The 19,326-nt window shown below is 28.8% G+C and overlaps 2 protein-coding genes across 4 annotated transcripts in view; one reads left to right on the forward strand and one right to left on the reverse strand.

Annotated features, from left to right (window-relative positions):
- Positions 1–19,326, reverse strand: part of LOC129906086 (cuticlin-4) — a 66,556-nt gene that overhangs the window by 15,141 nt on the left and 32,089 nt on the right. For all 3 annotated transcript variants that reach the window (XM_055981721.1, XM_055981720.1, XM_055981719.1), the window contains exons 2-5: positions 15,223–15,269; positions 13,170–13,218; positions 8,281–8,464; positions 8,148–8,214 (exon numbers count right to left, since the gene is read on the reverse strand). In XM_055981721.1, the coding sequence (XP_055837696.1) occupies positions 8,148–8,214; positions 8,281–8,464; positions 13,170–13,218; positions 15,223–15,264 (342 nt within the window). In that variant the 5' untranslated portion in view covers positions 15,265–15,269. The remainder of the gene's footprint in view (positions 1–8,147; positions 8,215–8,280; positions 8,465–13,169; positions 13,219–15,222; positions 15,270–19,326) is intronic.
- Positions 3,837–4,948, forward strand: LOC129906092 (apolipoprotein D-like). The gene is made up of 6 exons (XM_055981729.1): positions 3,837–3,956; positions 4,031–4,148; positions 4,209–4,339; positions 4,432–4,520; positions 4,592–4,687; positions 4,777–4,948. The coding sequence occupies exons 1-6, from the start codon at positions 3,940–3,942 to the stop codon at positions 4,902–4,904; spliced, it is 579 nt and encodes a 192-aa protein (XP_055837704.1). The 5' UTR covers positions 3,837–3,939; the 3' UTR covers positions 4,905–4,948.

Here is a 19,326-nt window from a genome sequence, read left to right on the forward strand (position 1 = left end):
GACATACATCATTTCAAAAATAAATATTATCACGCTATGCTTTAAGTTAAACCTGATACCATTGACACTGACCTTCGATTCTATACACAAAAAAAAAAAAAAACAAAAAACAAACATAATTACAAAACTTGATTACTCATTACCTACTTGAAGCTTCTTAAATCATCATCTAAGTCGCCAAGAGTGTACACTATCTTAATGCTTATTTCATTATAGCAATTAATGATTATTATCTTTTGCAATATAGAGAGGTAACGAAAATAATTTGCAATTAATTTTATGAAAGATGCACACTGTATATAACCTATACCGCCAAAGCATTAATCATTTATCATTTATGAATAAAAAAAAAAAAAGCTACAAGTCTAATGATCGCTATATGATGGCATCAAATAATATTCACTTATTTGCTAAGGCGACTTTATGCTGATCTCATATCATGCCACAAACAAGCAAAGGCTTGTTTGTATATTAACCAAAGTTGGTCTTCATAAAGCTAAGTAAGGTCGTCCTGTACTTTTTTTTTTGTTTTGTTTGACTTGTTATGTCTAAATTTTGTATCTTCCTTTTTGCAAAAATATTTTTACTTTTTTAAAACTTGTTTTATGGCATCATCGAAGAGCAATTCGCAGCGCATACTTTCACCCATACAAATTGTTTACGTTTCCCGAGAAACAGCGAGGCAGATTTTTGCAGAAAACCAATACTTAATGTGAGGTACATCAATATGTACTTTATTTGAATAGACACTCTGGGTCATTTAAATGGGTTCATTTCTTGTTTAGCTTACTTTTTTTCCCAAAATATTTTATTCAATTTTGATCTTAATTAAAACTTTTAGGCCCAATTTATTCACTCTCCATTAAATTTAAAGGCGCCATTTGAAAGGGGGAATTTTAAAATTTGTATTTGTAATGGCGATTTTAAATATAATGGAGAGTGAATAAATTGGGCCTTAGTATTTGTTTATATGATTTTTAAGTACCAACAATTAACGTAATAACGAAAAGTGTAAAACTGTTTAAACTTAAACAAACTGTTTAAGACCATGTTAAGCTTTTTTCTAAAAAAATGTACATATTTCATTTAAGTGACGCTGAGTGTAAGTTAAAAAATTTTTTCATGACATACGCAAACTCCTGAGGAGAACAACAGACCAACCATTGATGGGTTGAAATTGAAGTGGGGGCTTGATGGAACGAAACTCACTTAAAAACCAATCATACTTATATGCATGTGCGTTATTTTACAATTTTAGCTTGATTATAGCTTTAAGGTTTTTTTTACCACTTTCATTGGAGTTAACTCATCACTTTTGTAAATAAAATGGTGTTTTTTTTAAACCGTCATTATCTGAGTTTTGCTGAATAACAATACAAGTCAATGTTCCTTCTTTCTACCTTAAGTTAGCCTGAGTGGATGGTACACGTATTTTTATATTTTATTAATATAAGACGTTCAAAACGTATTTCAATATTCTGCATCCAAATGTTCAAGGTCTTGAGTCGAATGAACGAATATCACAAAAAGGAAAATATCAATCCTTAACATTCACAATACTCCCCAGGCCTGAAGAAAATTATTGACATACAAAAATAAATGATATTACTCAATAAAAAACAGATCATTTTTTGGTATCTGCAAGCTGTAATACCTAAATAAATCGCATGTTTGAAACAAATGTTGATTGGACATCAACGCAGAGCAAAAATTAATTTTCGTTTTAACAACAAGAATATGACTGTTTTTTGATTGGACAAAATCAATCTGAATCAAAAATTGTTTACGTTCTTAGGATATTTAAGTTTGAAATCATTTTTTCGGAATATTGGTAAGTAGGTTTTATGTAATTGCTTATACATTCTTTTCTTTAAAACTAATTGAAAAAGGATTTTTTTTCCTCTAACTCTTTTCTTTTAGCTGCGGTTTTTGAGATAACCAGTCGTGAACAGCTTTAATAACACTTTTAACTAGTTTTTATGTCGTACCATAGTCTCTCCATAATTGCATTCTTTAAATGTTTAAATATTTTTATTATTTACTCATTTTTCCCAAAATTAAGAGATAAAGATATTTTCTTGTATACAAAATGCGAAATTTAAAATAGCAAATAAATATTTTAAGATACTTTCCGAAAGTGCCAGAAGACAACCTTGAAACTTTATGAAGAAAAAATAAATTTTACTGAATCTTTACTTTTTTAAAATTATCTCTCAGTAACATATTTGAATTTTTGTGTAATTTTTTACTATTCCAATAAAACAGTATTTAAAAATTCAATATTTTAATTAAAGGAAAAAAAAAAAAAACTTTGTTCGTACGGTTTTTGTGGGATCGTTTTCGATGTATCATTTTTTGGACATTAATTTATGCTTCCACCTTCACATTAAAATTACCACTGAAAATTTGATCAGCACTTTTGTTCATATTTTGTTCAAAGCGCGATTATATTTTCCCTATTTAGCATTTACATATTAGGTATATTATTTAATTTTATTAAAATTCTTTCTGAAATATTAAGTTATACGAGTGCAAGTGCATTTACCCTATTAAATTGGTATATATGATATTCTCTACTGACATTCTTGTATTTCCTTAACTAAACAATATTTGTTCGGCGCTTGTCAAAAGAAACATTACACATCATTGACCATTATACATTCAATAGTCAATATCAATAAGCACCTACGCTTGTCTGGCTAAAAATAAATAACAACATTCAACTCAAGTAAAAATAAATTATCTTGAAGGTTGAGATTGTTTGTTTAATTTGTCCGTCACTTTAAATATTTAAAGTAACGGAAATAACTTTGTGATTGAAGAATAAAGTTAATACAAAAAATGTTCTCTTTGCAGTTTTTGTTTTTTAGATTTTTGAAATTCAAATTGCAAGTGGAATTTGGAAACTCAAAAACATGCTCCATCTAGATGTCCTTAGTATTTGAAATTTAATAAATGCTTGAAATTTCATAGAAATCGATTAAGCAATTCTCGAAATATTTTCTTGAAAAAAGACATCAACGGCACACGAATAATTTGTAATAAAAATTAAATTAAACAATCATGTACGTGATTATTATAATTACGTAGTTACATACCTATTATAAAATATGATTCATTTTTGAAATAAAACAAATATTTCAACCTGATAAGAATGTAGGTAGATAAAGTTAATTTGTTCATAGCAATTGAAGAACTGATTAAAATTTTTGTTATTGAAGTAAAAGAGGATAAAACTTAGAACACGCTATCAAGTAAACAAGCATGTCTGCTGCACAAGACAAAACGTCAATTGTTGGACAAATGAATACCCTTTTACTTTTTTTTCTAAAAACACCTTTACAATTTTAAAAGATAATATAGCTTAAGGTACAAATTCACAATCGGTTTTTTAACTTTTTTAAAATTGATTTTTAAGGTTAAAATCACAAAAAAAGTATGACTATAAGTTTCAACAACTCTGCCAAAACAGAAAGAATTTAACTCACTGAACTGCTTTCTTATCGACAATTCTTCGAATTTTATAAATAAAAAACATCGTATTAAGAAATTTGTCGATATAGCTCGGTGGTCACACCAATTTCCCAATCGACTTTGAGACTACAGACAAATTTTATATTACTTCAGTTGCGTATAAGGCTCTATATACTTCAGTAAATCTCTTATCTCTTATCAAGTTGTTTACATTTTAAACTATCTTGATATAAGTACAGATACTTATGGGGTTCCAAAAATCAATCAAATTCATGCGATTTCAATTTATTTTTAAGTTTAACAACAAGTCAAATAGTCATTCAAATAAAAAAAAAAACACAACACTTGAATAGATAAAAATTGTAATTATTTAAATTATAAGATAAGACAATGGTTTGTTTTATATAAAAAGCAAAACAAGACCCGAAAAGTCTTATTAAACTATCAGAGTTAGAACTTATAAAAATGATTGCCACAAAGAGGTTTGTTTCGCTTAATTTTTAAATAAATAGTTCTTAATTTATTTTTTTTTAAATACTATTGTTTTGTTTTATAGTATTTTAGTTATTGTTGCAGTAAGCCTTTTTGGTCTTGTAGCTGGTTGTCAGGCACAAGTACAAGCTCAAGGAGCATGTCCAAATGTGACACTTATTCCCAATTTTAACGCTACTGCGGTAAGTTTTAAAATATTTTGAAATTTGAAATGTATAAACATTTTTGCGAAATTATTTCAGTACATGGGATTGTGGTATGAATCAGCTAAATATCCAGCTATTTTTGAAACCGGTGGCTCATGTGTAACAGCAAAATATACTCTATTGCCAAATGGAACAGTTGCAGTTGAAAATTCTCAATATAATAAATAGTAAGTGCAAAAATTTTATTTTTTGTGGACATTCCTAATCAAAATTGTGAAATATAGAGATATGACGAAATTATTACGAATTTTTTTAACAGCACCCATTCACCTTTAACTATCAAAGGAAATGCAGTAGTTGTTGGTAATGCCAAATTATTGGTCAATTTCCCATCTGTTCCTGGAGGTGGTAAGATATTAAATATTTGATTTTCACATTTGATACAAAAAATATCTGATAAAATTATTTTCCATTCATAGCCAAAACCGGTAGCAATTACTGGGTCTTACATACAGACTACGTAAACTATAGTGTGGTCTTTTCTTGCTCGCAAAAATCATCAACATCTCATACAGGTAATTATAATAAGAAATTATTATACTTTTTGATATATATTTTTTTTACAAATTCATTATAATATTTTTTTTTTCTTTTAATTTTAAAGAAATCTTATGGATTCTAACTCGAGCAAAATCACCATCAGTTCAAACAATTCTTGATGCTGTTAAAGTTATTACTAAGAACAAGCTTTCAGTTGATAATTTGAGAGTAACAGCCCAAGACAATTGTTAATAATAACAATTTGGAAATAAATTAGCTAATTATTAGATGAAAAATGTGTAGTTTATCTTTTAAACAATAAATTAGAAGGTTGATGACTTGAAAATAAAAATGATACATTTTTTTCGTTACCGGATGCGGATGTAAATTCAAGTTTACACATAGGTAATGCTATTAGTCAATTTTTCCAACTAAAGTTCAATGATCGCTTTTAATCTTCAAAATATTCACCCACTCATATGGTAAGGCCTTTGTATAAATTATATTGGAGGTGCTAATATCAATCACTTGACAAAAAAAAATCAAAACATTGATGGATTAACTTTGTCATATTATTAATGACTATGTTACACCTACCAAAAACTGTATTTAGAGTTATTTATTAGGTGAATTAATTGTAAAACATATAAAATGATTTTATAAAACCAATATGAAGAATGACACAATGAAGATTTTTATTTAGAATCAATAAAGAAAAGTTCATGATCGTACGATCTATCAATTAAAATTTTAAGTAGGTAGATAACGTTTAACGAGATTGAAGAAACTAATGAAATTAAAACAAAAATTATGATCCAAACTTTCTTATCGACGTAAAAAAACCCATAAAACTTATTGATCAATATTTTGTATTTTTTTATAACTAAACGATTTACAGAGAATCTGGAAAATCCAGATAGTATTCAGATGATTCAACTTGTTTCAGTTTTCAGTAAACCTGCATTTCAAAACATTGCCACAAGTGTTTTTGGAAGTGTAAAACTTTTTTGAAAAGAGATTCTTTCACTTTAGAACAAAATGTTAGAAAACTCGGAAAAATCTTAGTTTGAAATCAATCCTAATAGTATTATTATAAACTAATGAAGGTCACAAAATAAACTCCTTCTGATGCAGGAGAATTGTGTGTTAAAAATTTAATTTTTTTTTTTTTTTTGAAAAGCTGCAATTTATCTTTTTGAGATTTTTTCGGTATAACTTTCCAAATACTGTAATAAAATGGTTGGGGTCAAAATTCTGCCGGGGTAAAAATTCTTTTGTCAAAATTCTGCTTTCAAAATTCTGCTTTACAAAATTCTGCTTTTCAAAATTCTGTTTTTCAAAATTCTGTTTTTCAAATTCTGCTTTTCATAATTCTGTTTTTCAAAAGCGCGAGCTTTTTAACATTTTCCAAACCATTTTTTAATTTTTTGCAAAATTCTGTAAAATCATCTTCTTGAAAAATTATCTACTTATTTGATTACTTACCTACATAATTTGTCATTCCTTGAATGCATATTAATTTTTGTTTTATAAATGAATAAATTTGAAAATATTAAGAAAAGGTTTTTAATACTTAACATTTCCGAAAATAATTCAAAATTTTTTAACTTATGAAATAAAGGTGAATATTCAAAAATTTGAATAAGAAAAGGAATATTTTGTATCAAACAACATCGGTTCCAATAAGTTATAGATTTTATTTGAAAGAAAGTCAGTCTATGTATTTTAAAATATTTGCGACACTAACTTGTTGAATTACATCAATGAGGTGTATTTTTCTTTAGTCAGCAGCGCATATGCTATAAAAAAAAACACAGAATTGGCAGAATTTTTTTGTTCAAGTATAATGATAGAAGAATTTTGAAAAGCAAAATTTTAAAAAGCAGAATTTTGAAAAGCAGAATAGAAAAAAAGCAGAATTTTGAAAAACAGAATTTTCGTTAAAAAAGCAGAATTTTGAAGCCAGAATTTTGACCCGATCCCGTAATAAAAATTCCACGGTTGAACTGCTTTCGAAAATAGATTTCAATTTCACAAACTTTTATTCAGGTTTGTTAACCTGGTCCCAAAAAGTGACAATTTTTTCTAGTTTTTTCCTAAAAGATGACCATCTAAAATTTCCGCATGACCAGACCATCCATTAATTTGTTTAAAAAATCATTGATCATTAAAAAATATTTATTTTTGAATAAAAATATTGCTTTTTTCCCAATTTTCACAGATGACCACTTTGAAAAACACAATTTTATAAAATGACTATCCTTTAAAAAAGCTCTTACTCATAATCAAAATTGACAATTGTATAATCATTTTATGAAGGTATTTGTGTTCTTCAAAATATCATCTGAAGAAGCAACCAGAAATTTTCAGAAGATTTTTGATCGTGATTCATAAAACACAAAAGTTCTGCAAGCAATTCATCTTAATAAATTATTCACACTATTTGAAGGATTCATTAAGTGAGTTTTTCTTGTTACATGTGTTAAACTCCTACATAATTTAAAGAAGAACTTTATTGTGATTTATTGTAAACATTCATATAGAGATAACACAATTTATTATTGTCTTTGAACTTTTGATGGAGTTTGATGATCTCTTGATTTTTGGTTGTCCACCCACCTACAAACTTTAATAAATTAAATTTTCCAACCAAATAATAAACAATACCTTGTTAAATGAATCAATCACATTGAGATACAAATGTGATTTATCTTAAACCAAGGTCTTTTATCCCACGCAGTTCATTAGAAGTTCAATCAAATACGATTGTTAGTGTTAACGACACGAAGTTAAACCATTTGAAACCTTAAATTGATATTTGAAATAAGATATGTGTCATCTTATTCTTTTTAATCATTAGATGGCCAAATTTGATATATTTCGATAAAACTAGAATCTATTTAAGCTTAATAATTGGCTTTTTGCTTTGGTTTCAAAGTTACATAATCAACACTTTGTTCCAGTTTAACTTTTATTTCAGGTACTAACTGCTTCCCATTTGATGAATTTGAAATTATGATGATAAAAAACACCATAACGCCAGATTTATGTACTTTCCCTGAGACTAAAACCAGATACTTTTTCAATTTTAAGTCTGCCCAAAGCTAAATAATACCGTCAATCTTCTTTTTATTCCATTTTAAGTTGAACTTAAAATTTGAGCTTTATGAAAGTGTTATAAAAAGTAAAAACCGTAATTAACAATTTGACTTTTACGACCGATTACATCACAGTTTCTTCAGTGAACTTGAAAAATCATCTTGATGAGTGGGTGCTTTGTTTAGCATAATCTGAAGTACTTTAAATTACGTCATTTCAAGAAGAATGGAAACAAAACTGTTTTACACACAAAGAAATCACTTGAATCTTTTCAATGCTGATTTTAATTTTTTCGCTAAGTTAGTTATTAAGTTGTTGAGTCTGTTTCTTACGTAACACCATTTTTTTTTTTGCTGAAAGGTTACTCATTGAATAAATTTAATAAATAACACTTACCGTTTCTTGTGGCATCGTATTACAACTCCTCAGTGGCAACTTATACCTCAGGGGTCCCTGATGATCTCTGTGATTATTTGAATTGTTTAAAAAAAAAGCATTTTCTTTTGTTTTATTTTTAAGTGTTTCTTACCGATATTCCGATAGGCAAGTGGAATTCTTTGAAAGTCCTTTAGGGTAAACCATTCCACTGAAAAGGCCATTCTCATGATTTGGTGGTGCATCTTTGATAGTGATTAACATTGATCCCGACATGCATTGTATTCGAACAGTTGGTTCAATGCCACTGCCACTGTTTCTTTGCAATGATGGTGAATCTAAAACAAATAAATAAAAATTAATTAAATAAAATAATTATTTACTTTACTATAATATAATATAGGCTAGAATATTCAAAACAAATCGGTAGTTTTTTAATTTTAAAATAATAATTTATGATACCTTATTTGGGTTCGGGTCACGAATGCAAGAGTTTAACACAATTTAAAACTAAATTGCAGGATGATATTTCAACAACCTTCACCAAATTTTCCAACCAACTTTTAAAGATTTTATTTTTGTTTGCTATTACAAACACCTTTGGAATGAATTAAGCCTGATTTACTGAACATTATATAGCTAACTCTTGAGTTCTCTGAATGCAACAAGAATTTATTAGGGTTGGGGTCAAAATTCTGCCGGGGTCAAAATTCTGCTTTTTAAAATTCTGTTTTTCAAAATTCTGCTTTATATAATTCTGTTTTACAAAACATTTTCCAAACCCTGTTTTAATTTTTTGCAGAATTTTGTAAAATCATCAACTAGCAAAATTTCCTGCTTATTTGAGATTACTTACTTACGAGTAATATGTCCATTTTTTAATATTCATTTTTTTTGATAAATTAATAAAATTAAAAAATGTACATAGATGCGGTTTATAAGAAGTTCAGTCTTCCTGGCAGAATTTTGAAAAGTAGAATTTTGAAAGACAGAATATAAAAATAGTAGAAATTCGAAAAACAGAATTTTCTTAAAAAAAGCAGAATTTTGAAAACCAGAATTTTGAAGTCAGAATGTTGACCCGATCCCGTTCAGGAAAGTCCATTAAACGCTGATTTGCGCCTTTTTAAAAAGAAAACTTATAAATAGTTAGAACCGTTTCAAATAAATGGTTTTTTATAGTTCAAAATAAGTCATAAGATCGGTCATCGGTCATAATTCCGAAGATGGTTTCCGAAACGCGTCGCTTTTAAAAAATTATTAAATTAAATGTTGTGATGAAAAGATTCAATTCAAATTTTTAATTTATTTTATAAAAAATATTTCTTTGTTTTAAAAACTGACAATAAATTTAAAACAAAAATCTTGAATTTTTTTTTAAATCGAACAATATTTTTTTTTGCCTAGCTTTAACACTAAGGTTAGTAACCTTAACGTCTTATACTACCTATATCGCAAGTTACAATCACAAACCAGACACTTTTGTTGTAATTGTTAATAATAAGTTGGTTTATACTTTTTCATGTCGCTAGAACTTTTTTCGGTCTCAATATTTTATAGAGAATCGTATATGAAATTGATGTAGAATTTTGGGAGGCATTCGAATATTGTATTCACAATTCCGAACAAAAATATTTTCACCCTTATAATGAGACTTTTTTGTGACCACTTTTTTGAAAAATCGTAATTTTTTTATTTTTGTCCTGCCAAATTCGCACCCGTGTGCCGACAGAGGGTTAATAAGATTTAGAACTAACTAACTTCTTCTATAACACGTGTGGCTTCACAACGAACATTCAAGTAGTTCTCATAAATAATTGTGTATCGGTTTGCTGAAAAATAAGTTGGAATTGATAACCCTATAGCTGAGAGTTTGAAAGCTTGTCAATATTTATTTCACATTGCGTCCAACTTTTAATAGTGACAAGTCCGTTTTCGGACGCCAAAAAAATTACTTTTATAAAACGAGGGAAGAGGAAATTTAGGATTAATGCAATGGTTTAATGATTTAACTATTACTCGGAATGATTTTGCATTGAATATAAACATTTTAAAATAAACATGGTTAATTTTGTATGGTTTCGTATCTTAAAGTAGCATAAATCAAAGTAGTTAATCTTTGAAACACAGACGTTTCAACTTCAATTTATTTTTTCCCTCAGTGTAAAGTCAGTGTCAGTTTCTTGATGAATGTAAAATCCGTACACCCGTACCATCCCATATACCTCGTGTCGAAAATTTTAAATTTATAAATTTATTGATGGAATGTATAATTTATGCAAAATTTGAATTTTCCATGTTTGAATAGTAAAGTTTTGCCAACGGAAAAAAGTTTACAATCAGACAGCTGTCGAGCTCATTTCCTTCTTCATAACTTTGTCAATCTTCAAAATTGCGGTAATCAGAAAACCCACGAGTAGTTGCAAAATATGGTTCTACAACATTTTTTCACGTACAAGATCGCTAGAACAATACAGATTTCGAAATTAATTCACATTACCTCAAAAATTTCTCATAACTAATCAGCTTTTCAGTCGCTAAGGTTAAATATCTCTCAATTTCATGCATTAAAGTCCAAGTCATATCAATTTTATGAACTTCTAACTTCTTAGCGTGGCACCTGAACTTCATAGTGTGCACCATGAACTTCAAAGAAAAAACAATGTTCCGTTATGTAAAACTAAATCCAGGCCAGTGGCAACAGCTTCTCACACATGTAATAACTGCACATAGTTTTCCACACAATAGACAATGTGATTGTAACTCCTGATGCAATAAATTTCACATTCATCAAATACTTCAAAGTCTCTCAAGACATATATAGCAGCACTGACAGAAAATGAGTTGTAAAAAAAAGCAAACTACATTTTAGCAGAACAAAAAAATGTTATAAGAATCAGCAAAATTTATTCCCAATCAGCAACAATACATTCTTCTTTCACCAAAAGTCTCAACGTTCTAAAGATCATTTAACAAAATTGGACCCTCGAGAGCCACTCTGCATCCACTATATACTAAACCTTACCAAATATGGCCAAAATGAAGAACTCGTTTTCAACAATTCAAAACCAAACGATAAATCAATTCCATGTTCTCCAAGTTTGCTATGGATAACAAGCGCTGAGATGCAGATCTATCTATACCCACCAACAACTACTACCAACAAAAACAAAAAAAAAATTGCATTGGCAATGACATTGAGTAGCCAAGCTCCACACAGAGCACAAAGAATTCGCCTTTCAAGAAGATCTCTGTGTGTTCTGCTAACTTTATCTTGGTTTCCATGCCAGTTCCTTGAACCCAATAAATTCTAAAAGTCTGTGTCTATAAACTCGACACCGATCGGACGACCGACCGACGGAGGAGGAATGAAGAAGTCGACTCTTGTCGTAAAACGTTCGTTGGTTCTTGGTTGGTCCACACAAAAAAAGGGGAGCCTTTCTTCATTCTGTGAGGTTCTTGTTGTATTTTTATGGCTTGGCTGTTCCATTATTGCTGTGTTTTCTTTGCGCATTTGCACACAGCGCAGCAAAAAGGTTCGTTTCGACCTTAGCCATTTTTGTTCCTATGGGAGAAGAAGCCCAACACGAGATTATTACATGAGGTACCATTATGATCAGTGCAGGTTTAAGGGCGAAGAAAAGGAACCGGGCGCTAGTTAAAATTCGAATAAAATAGTTTTTTGTTATTTCAAAAACGGAGGGTTTCTGAGGCAGGTTTTGGAAAAGTAGAAATAGAAAATCGAGGTCTTAACAAAAAGAAGAAAAATGCTAAAGAAGGTTTTAAAGTCTTAATACAGATGCCTACAAATCTAAAAAATCTGATGGAAAAAGAATTTTTACTCTACCCGGGCGCCATTTTTCTACAATACGACCCTGCCAGCGGTGTACCTTGCAGCCAGGTACATACAACCATGTCATCTTATGGGTAAAAGCAGATAAAAAGTGCATCTTTAACAATTTCTTCCTCGACTTGAGGTTGATTTAAAGCCCAACATAGCTGCAGGCACGAGACTTCTGATGATGGTGGTGGACAAGGTGCATTGAACCTATTATTTATTTTGTTTTTTTACTTAACTTCATGCAATTTCTGTAAGACTCTAAGAGCTCAAGAGTCTCCATCATAGGGCTATAAAATATATAAAATGCTTGCATACTAAAGCTGTCTTTTTTTGTTATGCGATGCCTTAGGTGTGGGCTTTATCGCATGCGGAATTCATCTAAAGGTCAAAAAGTCTATCTCGATGTATATAGAAGGTGTTGGCTTTGAGACTCTGCGTGGCGTGGGTTTGGATAGAGAGCAAGGTGTGCAGAAGACATATTTTATGCTGATGCGAACGCAAAGCAGAGTCACGCAATATTATTTCTGTAATGAATGTCGTCGTTAAAATAAATTTTAAAATATTCTATACAGGGTGTTTTGTAGGTAGGAGCATAATTTTCTCTTGATCGTTCTATTGCAAGTCTTAGGTTTTATAACAATTTTTATTCGGGCCTCGGACAAAATCTTGATCTCAACTATATCTCCAGAAATTATGAAGAAGCAAATATGCTAAACTATTTACGTACTACGACATTTTTGCTTCTGAAAGTGAAAAACTCTTCCCTTAAACATACAACCTATTAACGCGAATCAAATCACGACTTAGATGAATACCAAAAGTATTACAGCATAAGACTTACAGTGGCACTAGGTGTTTATGACAAAATATGTTTCGTTTGCCACGACTTATCCAAAAAAATGAGTTACATATACTCGTGACTGAATATGTATATTTTTTCTTTTATTTTGTAACTTTTTTTGTGAATTCACTTTCTTTGTCTTTGTTTTATTATTTTAATCCAATTTAGTGATGATTATTGACGGTTTCAAAAGCGTTACATTCGTTAAGTGAAAAAAATTGTTCAATAGGTTTTAAGTAACAAAAAAGATGTCCATCAATAAATAAACTTTAAGACCTTATCTTTTCAAAAATAACATGATATCTAATTTTTAAAAATAAAAGTAAAAATAAAAACAAAATGAAGATATTTTTTTACTTACTTGTCGCTGTTGGGATTTGTGCTCCGTTTGTACTCAATGTTACGATTGTCTGAAATAAAATGAACAAAAATAATGAATTATTATTGTTCGCACATCTTAAAAAGAGAATTATGTTATTTTTTATAAAAGTTAAAAGAAAGTGCAAATTGATAGTAATGTTATGTGATCATAGACACAATTAAATATTCATCTCAAGACAGTAACTTGATGTAAGCTATTTTAAGATGATAGATACCACGCCTCGGTTCGCACCGTAGGGCATATAATTAGTGATTTCTGATTAAATCATGTTAAATAACTTCGAAAAAAGGTTAAATATTAAGCTTTTTATCAGAAAACACAAATTATGCATTAGAAGAACATCTTTACTCTGAATTACATAAAAATTAATATTTGTGGCGATTAGATCAAAATGGACAAGGTTCCGAAGAAAATATTGCACAATCTTTTTTTTGGTATACATTGTGGTAAAAAAATATTCATTGTTGAACTCCGAATTTAAAAAAATGCAACTTTTAAACGAATGTATTGATCTGAAAATTATATCAGTTTGAATGAAAAAAATGCATTTATTGAATTGGAAAAATTTACAATTTGATTATTTTAAGGTATTTCATAAGAAATGTAAAAAAGATAAAATCTGTTTTATAATTAATTAAACACCGCATTTTAAAATCTCCTTCTTAAAATCTCGCATCTTAAAATCTCGCATTATGAAATCTCTTATTTCGAAATCTCGCAATTAAAAAATCTCGCTTAACTAAAGCTCGCAACATTAAAATCTCGCAAACTAAAATCCCGAAATTTATAATCTCGAATAAATAAATATTTTATTCAATGTGAGATTATAACTAGCTAAGCATAGCCCATAACCTCTCTCTACTATTTGTTTGTTGTTAAGTTTTGAAGAGAAAAATTTAAAAGGTTAAGGTTAGTTATCTGTCAGCCGCCTATGTTAGCTATTCATAGTGTTCAGGATCAACTAGAGATGTTGGAGTCAAAAAGACTTAATGCATGTTTTTTTATTCGACCTTCCCTGTTCTTTAATCTGTTGCTTAAACACTTTACTGTCAAAAAAGCAATTTAAATTACGCTCAAAACAAATTCAAATTTTATGCGAGATTTTGATATAGCAAGAATTCAATGTACTAGCAAGATTTTTTTCCTAAAAAGCGAGATTTTACCTTGCAGGAAATGAAAATGAAAATGCGAGATTATGTGAAATGTATAAAATGCGAAATTTTTTTTTAAAAAATACGAAATTTTGTTGTCAGAGATTTTAGTTTGCGATCAATCGTACCGCTCCCGTTTTTAATGATCTTTAACACAAAACCATAATATACCATTTGATATCTTGTATTAAAAGAAATTTTAAGAAAAAACTTTTTTCAAACAAATAATTTTATGCATCACTGCAATTTCCCTGCACGAGATGCAGCCCATATAAAAAAATAATACACTCATCGAGACCTTTCATTTGATGAATGTCACATTGTGTTACACCGATGGGCCACGTCCCATACAAAAGAGCCCAGTCTCCTTTAATACATAGCTTTTTATGTTTTTAATAATTTTTTTTAATTAGAAAAAGTATTCCTCTGTGAATTTTTAAGAAGCTTTAGTATTTTAAGCAAATTTTATCAAAAGATGAAGTACGTGCATTTGTTTTTATTTTTAATCATTTATTTAACTACTCAAAACATTTCGACTGATATTTTTAAGGAAAAGGTCAAAAACAGCTCTAATTTTTAAAAAAGGCTCTCCGTCATAAACAATTCAAACTAAATTAGGTAAATCAAATAAACAGTGCTTTAAGACAATTTACCAAAAAATACAATGGCTTGGTTTAAGTAAACTTGTTTAGTTTCACAACTTGACTTCACATTCTTAAGAAATAATATTTTTTAAATAACATATAGGGCGAATAAATTGATTTTTGTCTATAAAGATTGATCTTAACATTAAAAGTCTTCAAATTTACACAAAAGCCAACATCCCACATAAAACAATCTATAAGTTCACAAATAAATACAAAAAATTAAGAAATACTTACAAAAATCTGCAGCGCGGTGTATATGATGCGAGGTGACGTCATTTTATCTGAAAATAAAAAAGATACAAAAAATTAGTAAATATCAAACTAAAAAAATAAATTAAGAATAAAATATATTTATGGCAATTTCATTTGAAATCCATTAAACATGCCTAACAAGATAGAACGGTATTCATGATAGATTCAGTCTCAATGACTAGACATTCAGACATTAGAATTTAGAACCTGAACAGAAGATTAACCTACTCTACACACGTTTAAATGAAACCAGATAAAAAGTTGAATTTCACAAGACACTGAAATTTTATTCCGTAGATATGTACTTTTTCTTATCTTAATGTAAAAGATTTTCGATGAATCTGCTTGAGCTAATGGCATGTGATCTCCATAAAACAAATAAATTCAAAGCACGCCAGTCAAGTTAATATGATCATATAAGACATCTGATTAAAAAAATAAACTTTGATTACAAACTTATTCAACATTTTTATTTTGATTTAAGAGTGACATTAAAAACATTTCATAAAATATTCATATGCAAATTAAGTTTAATTTGCGTACTTTTGCGTTCTTTTCCATATAAATATCCCTTACATGGAAAAGATCAAGGCATATAAGAAATAAAGACGAAAAGCAGAGGCGTTACAAGTTTAAGATTTTTTTCAGGCAAAAACTTGAAATGTAAATTTTTCAACTCTTGATTCATCAAAATAAAACTTCAACAAGATATACATTTTTGAATGCAAAAATCAGTTCTTTATAGAGTAAACCTTTTGCAATGTGTATGCATAGTTTGCATTAAAGTTGGTTTAGCACTAAAAATGAATAATTTACGTGGGGCCCCAAAGCAAAGTTGGCGATGTCTTGTCATTTATTTAATGAACTCTAACAACACATATAATTAAGATGTCTCACTTGTGCATTTATGTAGGATTTTTTTCTATTTTTATCGTCTAACTATGTATATGAATAAGGAAAGGAAATATCAACTTCAATAGTTTAGTTTGAGAGTATGACACTTTAAAGTTACTGATTGTAATGTTTAAAATTTTGCAATTTTATTTGCGCAGCGCATAATTATTTTTATTATGCAAATATTCGAAAAACTATTGCTTCATATTGCATATTAACGAATTTCATAATTTGCCTATACTTAACTGTATTAACGATTCCTTCATTTATGTATTTTTGAAGACAAAAGATAGTTAGTTGCTTATACTTTTAGCAGAAAAAATAATTAAATAATGAACTACTTTTTTATTTGATTCTGGAGTTTAGTTCTTACAAGAAATTCGTCAAAAGAATAGATAACTTCCTTTGAAAACAATATTCTGTCGTATTCTGCAATTTTGCTGAGGTGAATGTTTCAAAAGAAAAGGCGTTTCGATAGCTTTTAAAACTAACAACCCTACTCTGATATTCGATTCACGTGAATCGAAAGATTATATTTATTTGTTTTGAGCGAGATATTAAAAATTTGAGGAACATTAGTTTCTTTTTTTAGACAGTGGAAATGTGTACAGATGAACGCACAGACTGATGAAAGATCTAGAAAAGACTATTTTTCAAGTGAAAACTTCTTTAGTATCGTAGTGATTTGAAACACTATAGGCGTGTTTTTTGGCAAAGCTATCCGCAGTAGGATTTCCCAAATATCAACACTGTTGAATAATTTATATGCACACACCAAGAGAAAGGAAAACGTAAACTTATACACTTCGTCAAAATTTTATCCGCAGCTTGGTTTAGCTTGTATTCCTATCGGCGGCTGCGTGTTGTTTTTGTAGTGCATGTAACCGCCAACTGCGTTTACATGAAACGAAAAGGCGACAGGAAAAATCTATTGATTTTAACTTTTTTGTTTTAATAGATAGATGAATGAAATTTATACTGTAGATAGGTAATAGAATAAACTATAACTGCACAAAATTTCAATTAATTTCTTGTTCAAAATCCTGAGATAACAGTGAAAGGATGTTCTTTTTCTTAACACGTTATATCTTACATACAAATTTGATTAACATTACCTTTCATTTGATATATCACACTTAACGGTACGTGCTCTACAAGCTACACAATCCTAAATTGAAAAACTTAAAACTCAAAAGTCAAAACACCTGTGGAGATCTGTTGCCGATAACCAGCCACCAGATATGTAGGAAGTACCGTAATCTCAGTTTGAAATTTCGACATGGTTGGCCTTAAAAAAATTTTCCTTTTTTGTAAGCATCATATAAAAGGTAAAATAATAAGCTTTCAGATGATATAAAATTTATTATAGGTTGTCATTTAAAAAAAAATAGATTTAATGGTGTTGGAAGAGAAAAAGATTGATTTTTTTTGCTTTTTTGATGTAAACTGATTGGGTTCAAAAAATTCTAGCTTTTTTTGTAGATATGAGACAGAAATGATTGAAAAAAATATTAAAAGCTTAAATAAATAACCTTTCATATGATATAAAATTTATTAGGTATAGGTTGTCATGTTGGTGATGGAAGAAAATAAATATATGTATGTAGATTTTCTCGATTTTTTTTTTCAAGAAAAATGAGTTTTTAAAGTTTCACTTCTACCACGAGTAAATTGCAAACATGATTTTTTTTATTTGTCAGTCATACTAATGTTGGTTTATATTGATCAAGTAAAAACAAAAAAAATAAAAGTTCGCTGTTCAGCTCTTTTGTTTTAACGGGTCCAATTTATATGCTAAGATACTGGAAAACAATCAATTTAAGAATATGTCTAAATGCAAACAACCATGATTTCAATTTTAACACCAAATATTAGACAAACCGTTCTTATTATTATCAAATTTTATTCATGTTAGATGTATAAAGTCCAATGATAATGATATTTTCAAATCAAGTTTTTGCATTGTATATTTGCATTTTGAAACCGAACTTTCAAATATAGTGCGTCCAAACTTGGATTTATGCGAACGAATTTTCCGTACATAAATTGAACAAGGGTTATTGTTCATTTAATGCACGAAATTACTTAGTTCGTTAAAAAAAGTTCTTCCAAAATAGAAACTAATCGATGTATGTACATTAGGGTGTGTCACGTTTGTATGGCCAAAAAGAAGTACTCAAAAGTTTTATTAGGGTCTAAGGTTTAATAATATGTTAACAAAAATTATAATATCGTTCATCTTTGGCTCGCTTAAATCGGTTGAAGTTGTTAGGAATAAACGGTTTTATATGAAAAAATTATTTTTTTCTTCGCATATTATTTCGCAGCTTCTTTACTAAGTGTTCAATTTCGACAAATATTAGCTTAAAAGTTTTTCTTATAAAGATATATATTTAATTCAATTTATAATTCAATTAAGATAATTTTAATAATTTTTTATTATTTTTGTTATTTTTTTCTTCGTTATTTGATATATATTTAATATATTTGTTTTGTATTTAAACGGCGCAATTCAAAAAAAAACATAAAAAAATCTCTAAAAATTCAAATTTCTTCGATTTCTTCCTATATTTTGAGCGGGGCAAAGATATTAATTAAAACTAGCCGACCCCGCACTAAAAATTCAAGTGCCAACTGTAACTTTTATTTATGCTCAAATAAGCACACTATATAAATCACTTTATTTACTACTAAGAATATGCAACACTTAATTTTTTTCGAAATTCGAGAATGTTTTCGAAGGTTCTCGTCTTTGCTTTTAGAAGTTTCCACTTCTAGAAGGGAGAGGGCGTGGTTCAGCACATTTGTTTTTGTTTTTTTCCTCAATTTTAATTTATTGTTTTTAGCTATTTCGGAAAAAAAAAAATAAATAAAGTATATATTCTGCACATCTAGATAAAATTTCCTATCGTTCCGTATATAATTTATGCCCCTTCGGTTTTTGTGGGCCACGTATTTTGTACCACAAAATAAGTGTTTGCCGTTTTATTATATGATGATGATGATGAAAATTGTAAACGCAGGATTTATTTTTGATAAGTAATGCAACTTTTAAAAGCTATTACATTTGAAAATTCCATACTTTAGCATTTTGACACACACACCTACCTACCTCATTTCACAATTTGGTTCAATTTATTGCAGTTAACAATTGCCAGGGATTGATATTTCCTGACTGTCAAGAAAACTGAT

The sequence above is a fragment of the Episyrphus balteatus genome, chromosome 1 (genome assembly GCF_945859705.1).
Source record: "Episyrphus balteatus chromosome 1, idEpiBalt1.1, whole genome shotgun sequence".
Taxonomy (NCBI): Eukaryota; Metazoa; Arthropoda; class Insecta; order Diptera; family Syrphidae; genus Episyrphus; species Episyrphus balteatus.

Coding starts and splice junctions, on each gene's coding strand:
- LOC129906092 (XM_055981729.1), top strand. Junction 4,340..4,431: donor AATTCTCAATATAATAAATA/GTAAGTGCAAAA, acceptor TTTTTTTAACAG/CACCCATTCACCTTTAACTA. Junction 4,688..4,776: donor ATCATCAACATCTCATACAG/GTAATTATAATA, acceptor TTAATTTTAAAG/AAATCTTATGGATTCTAACT.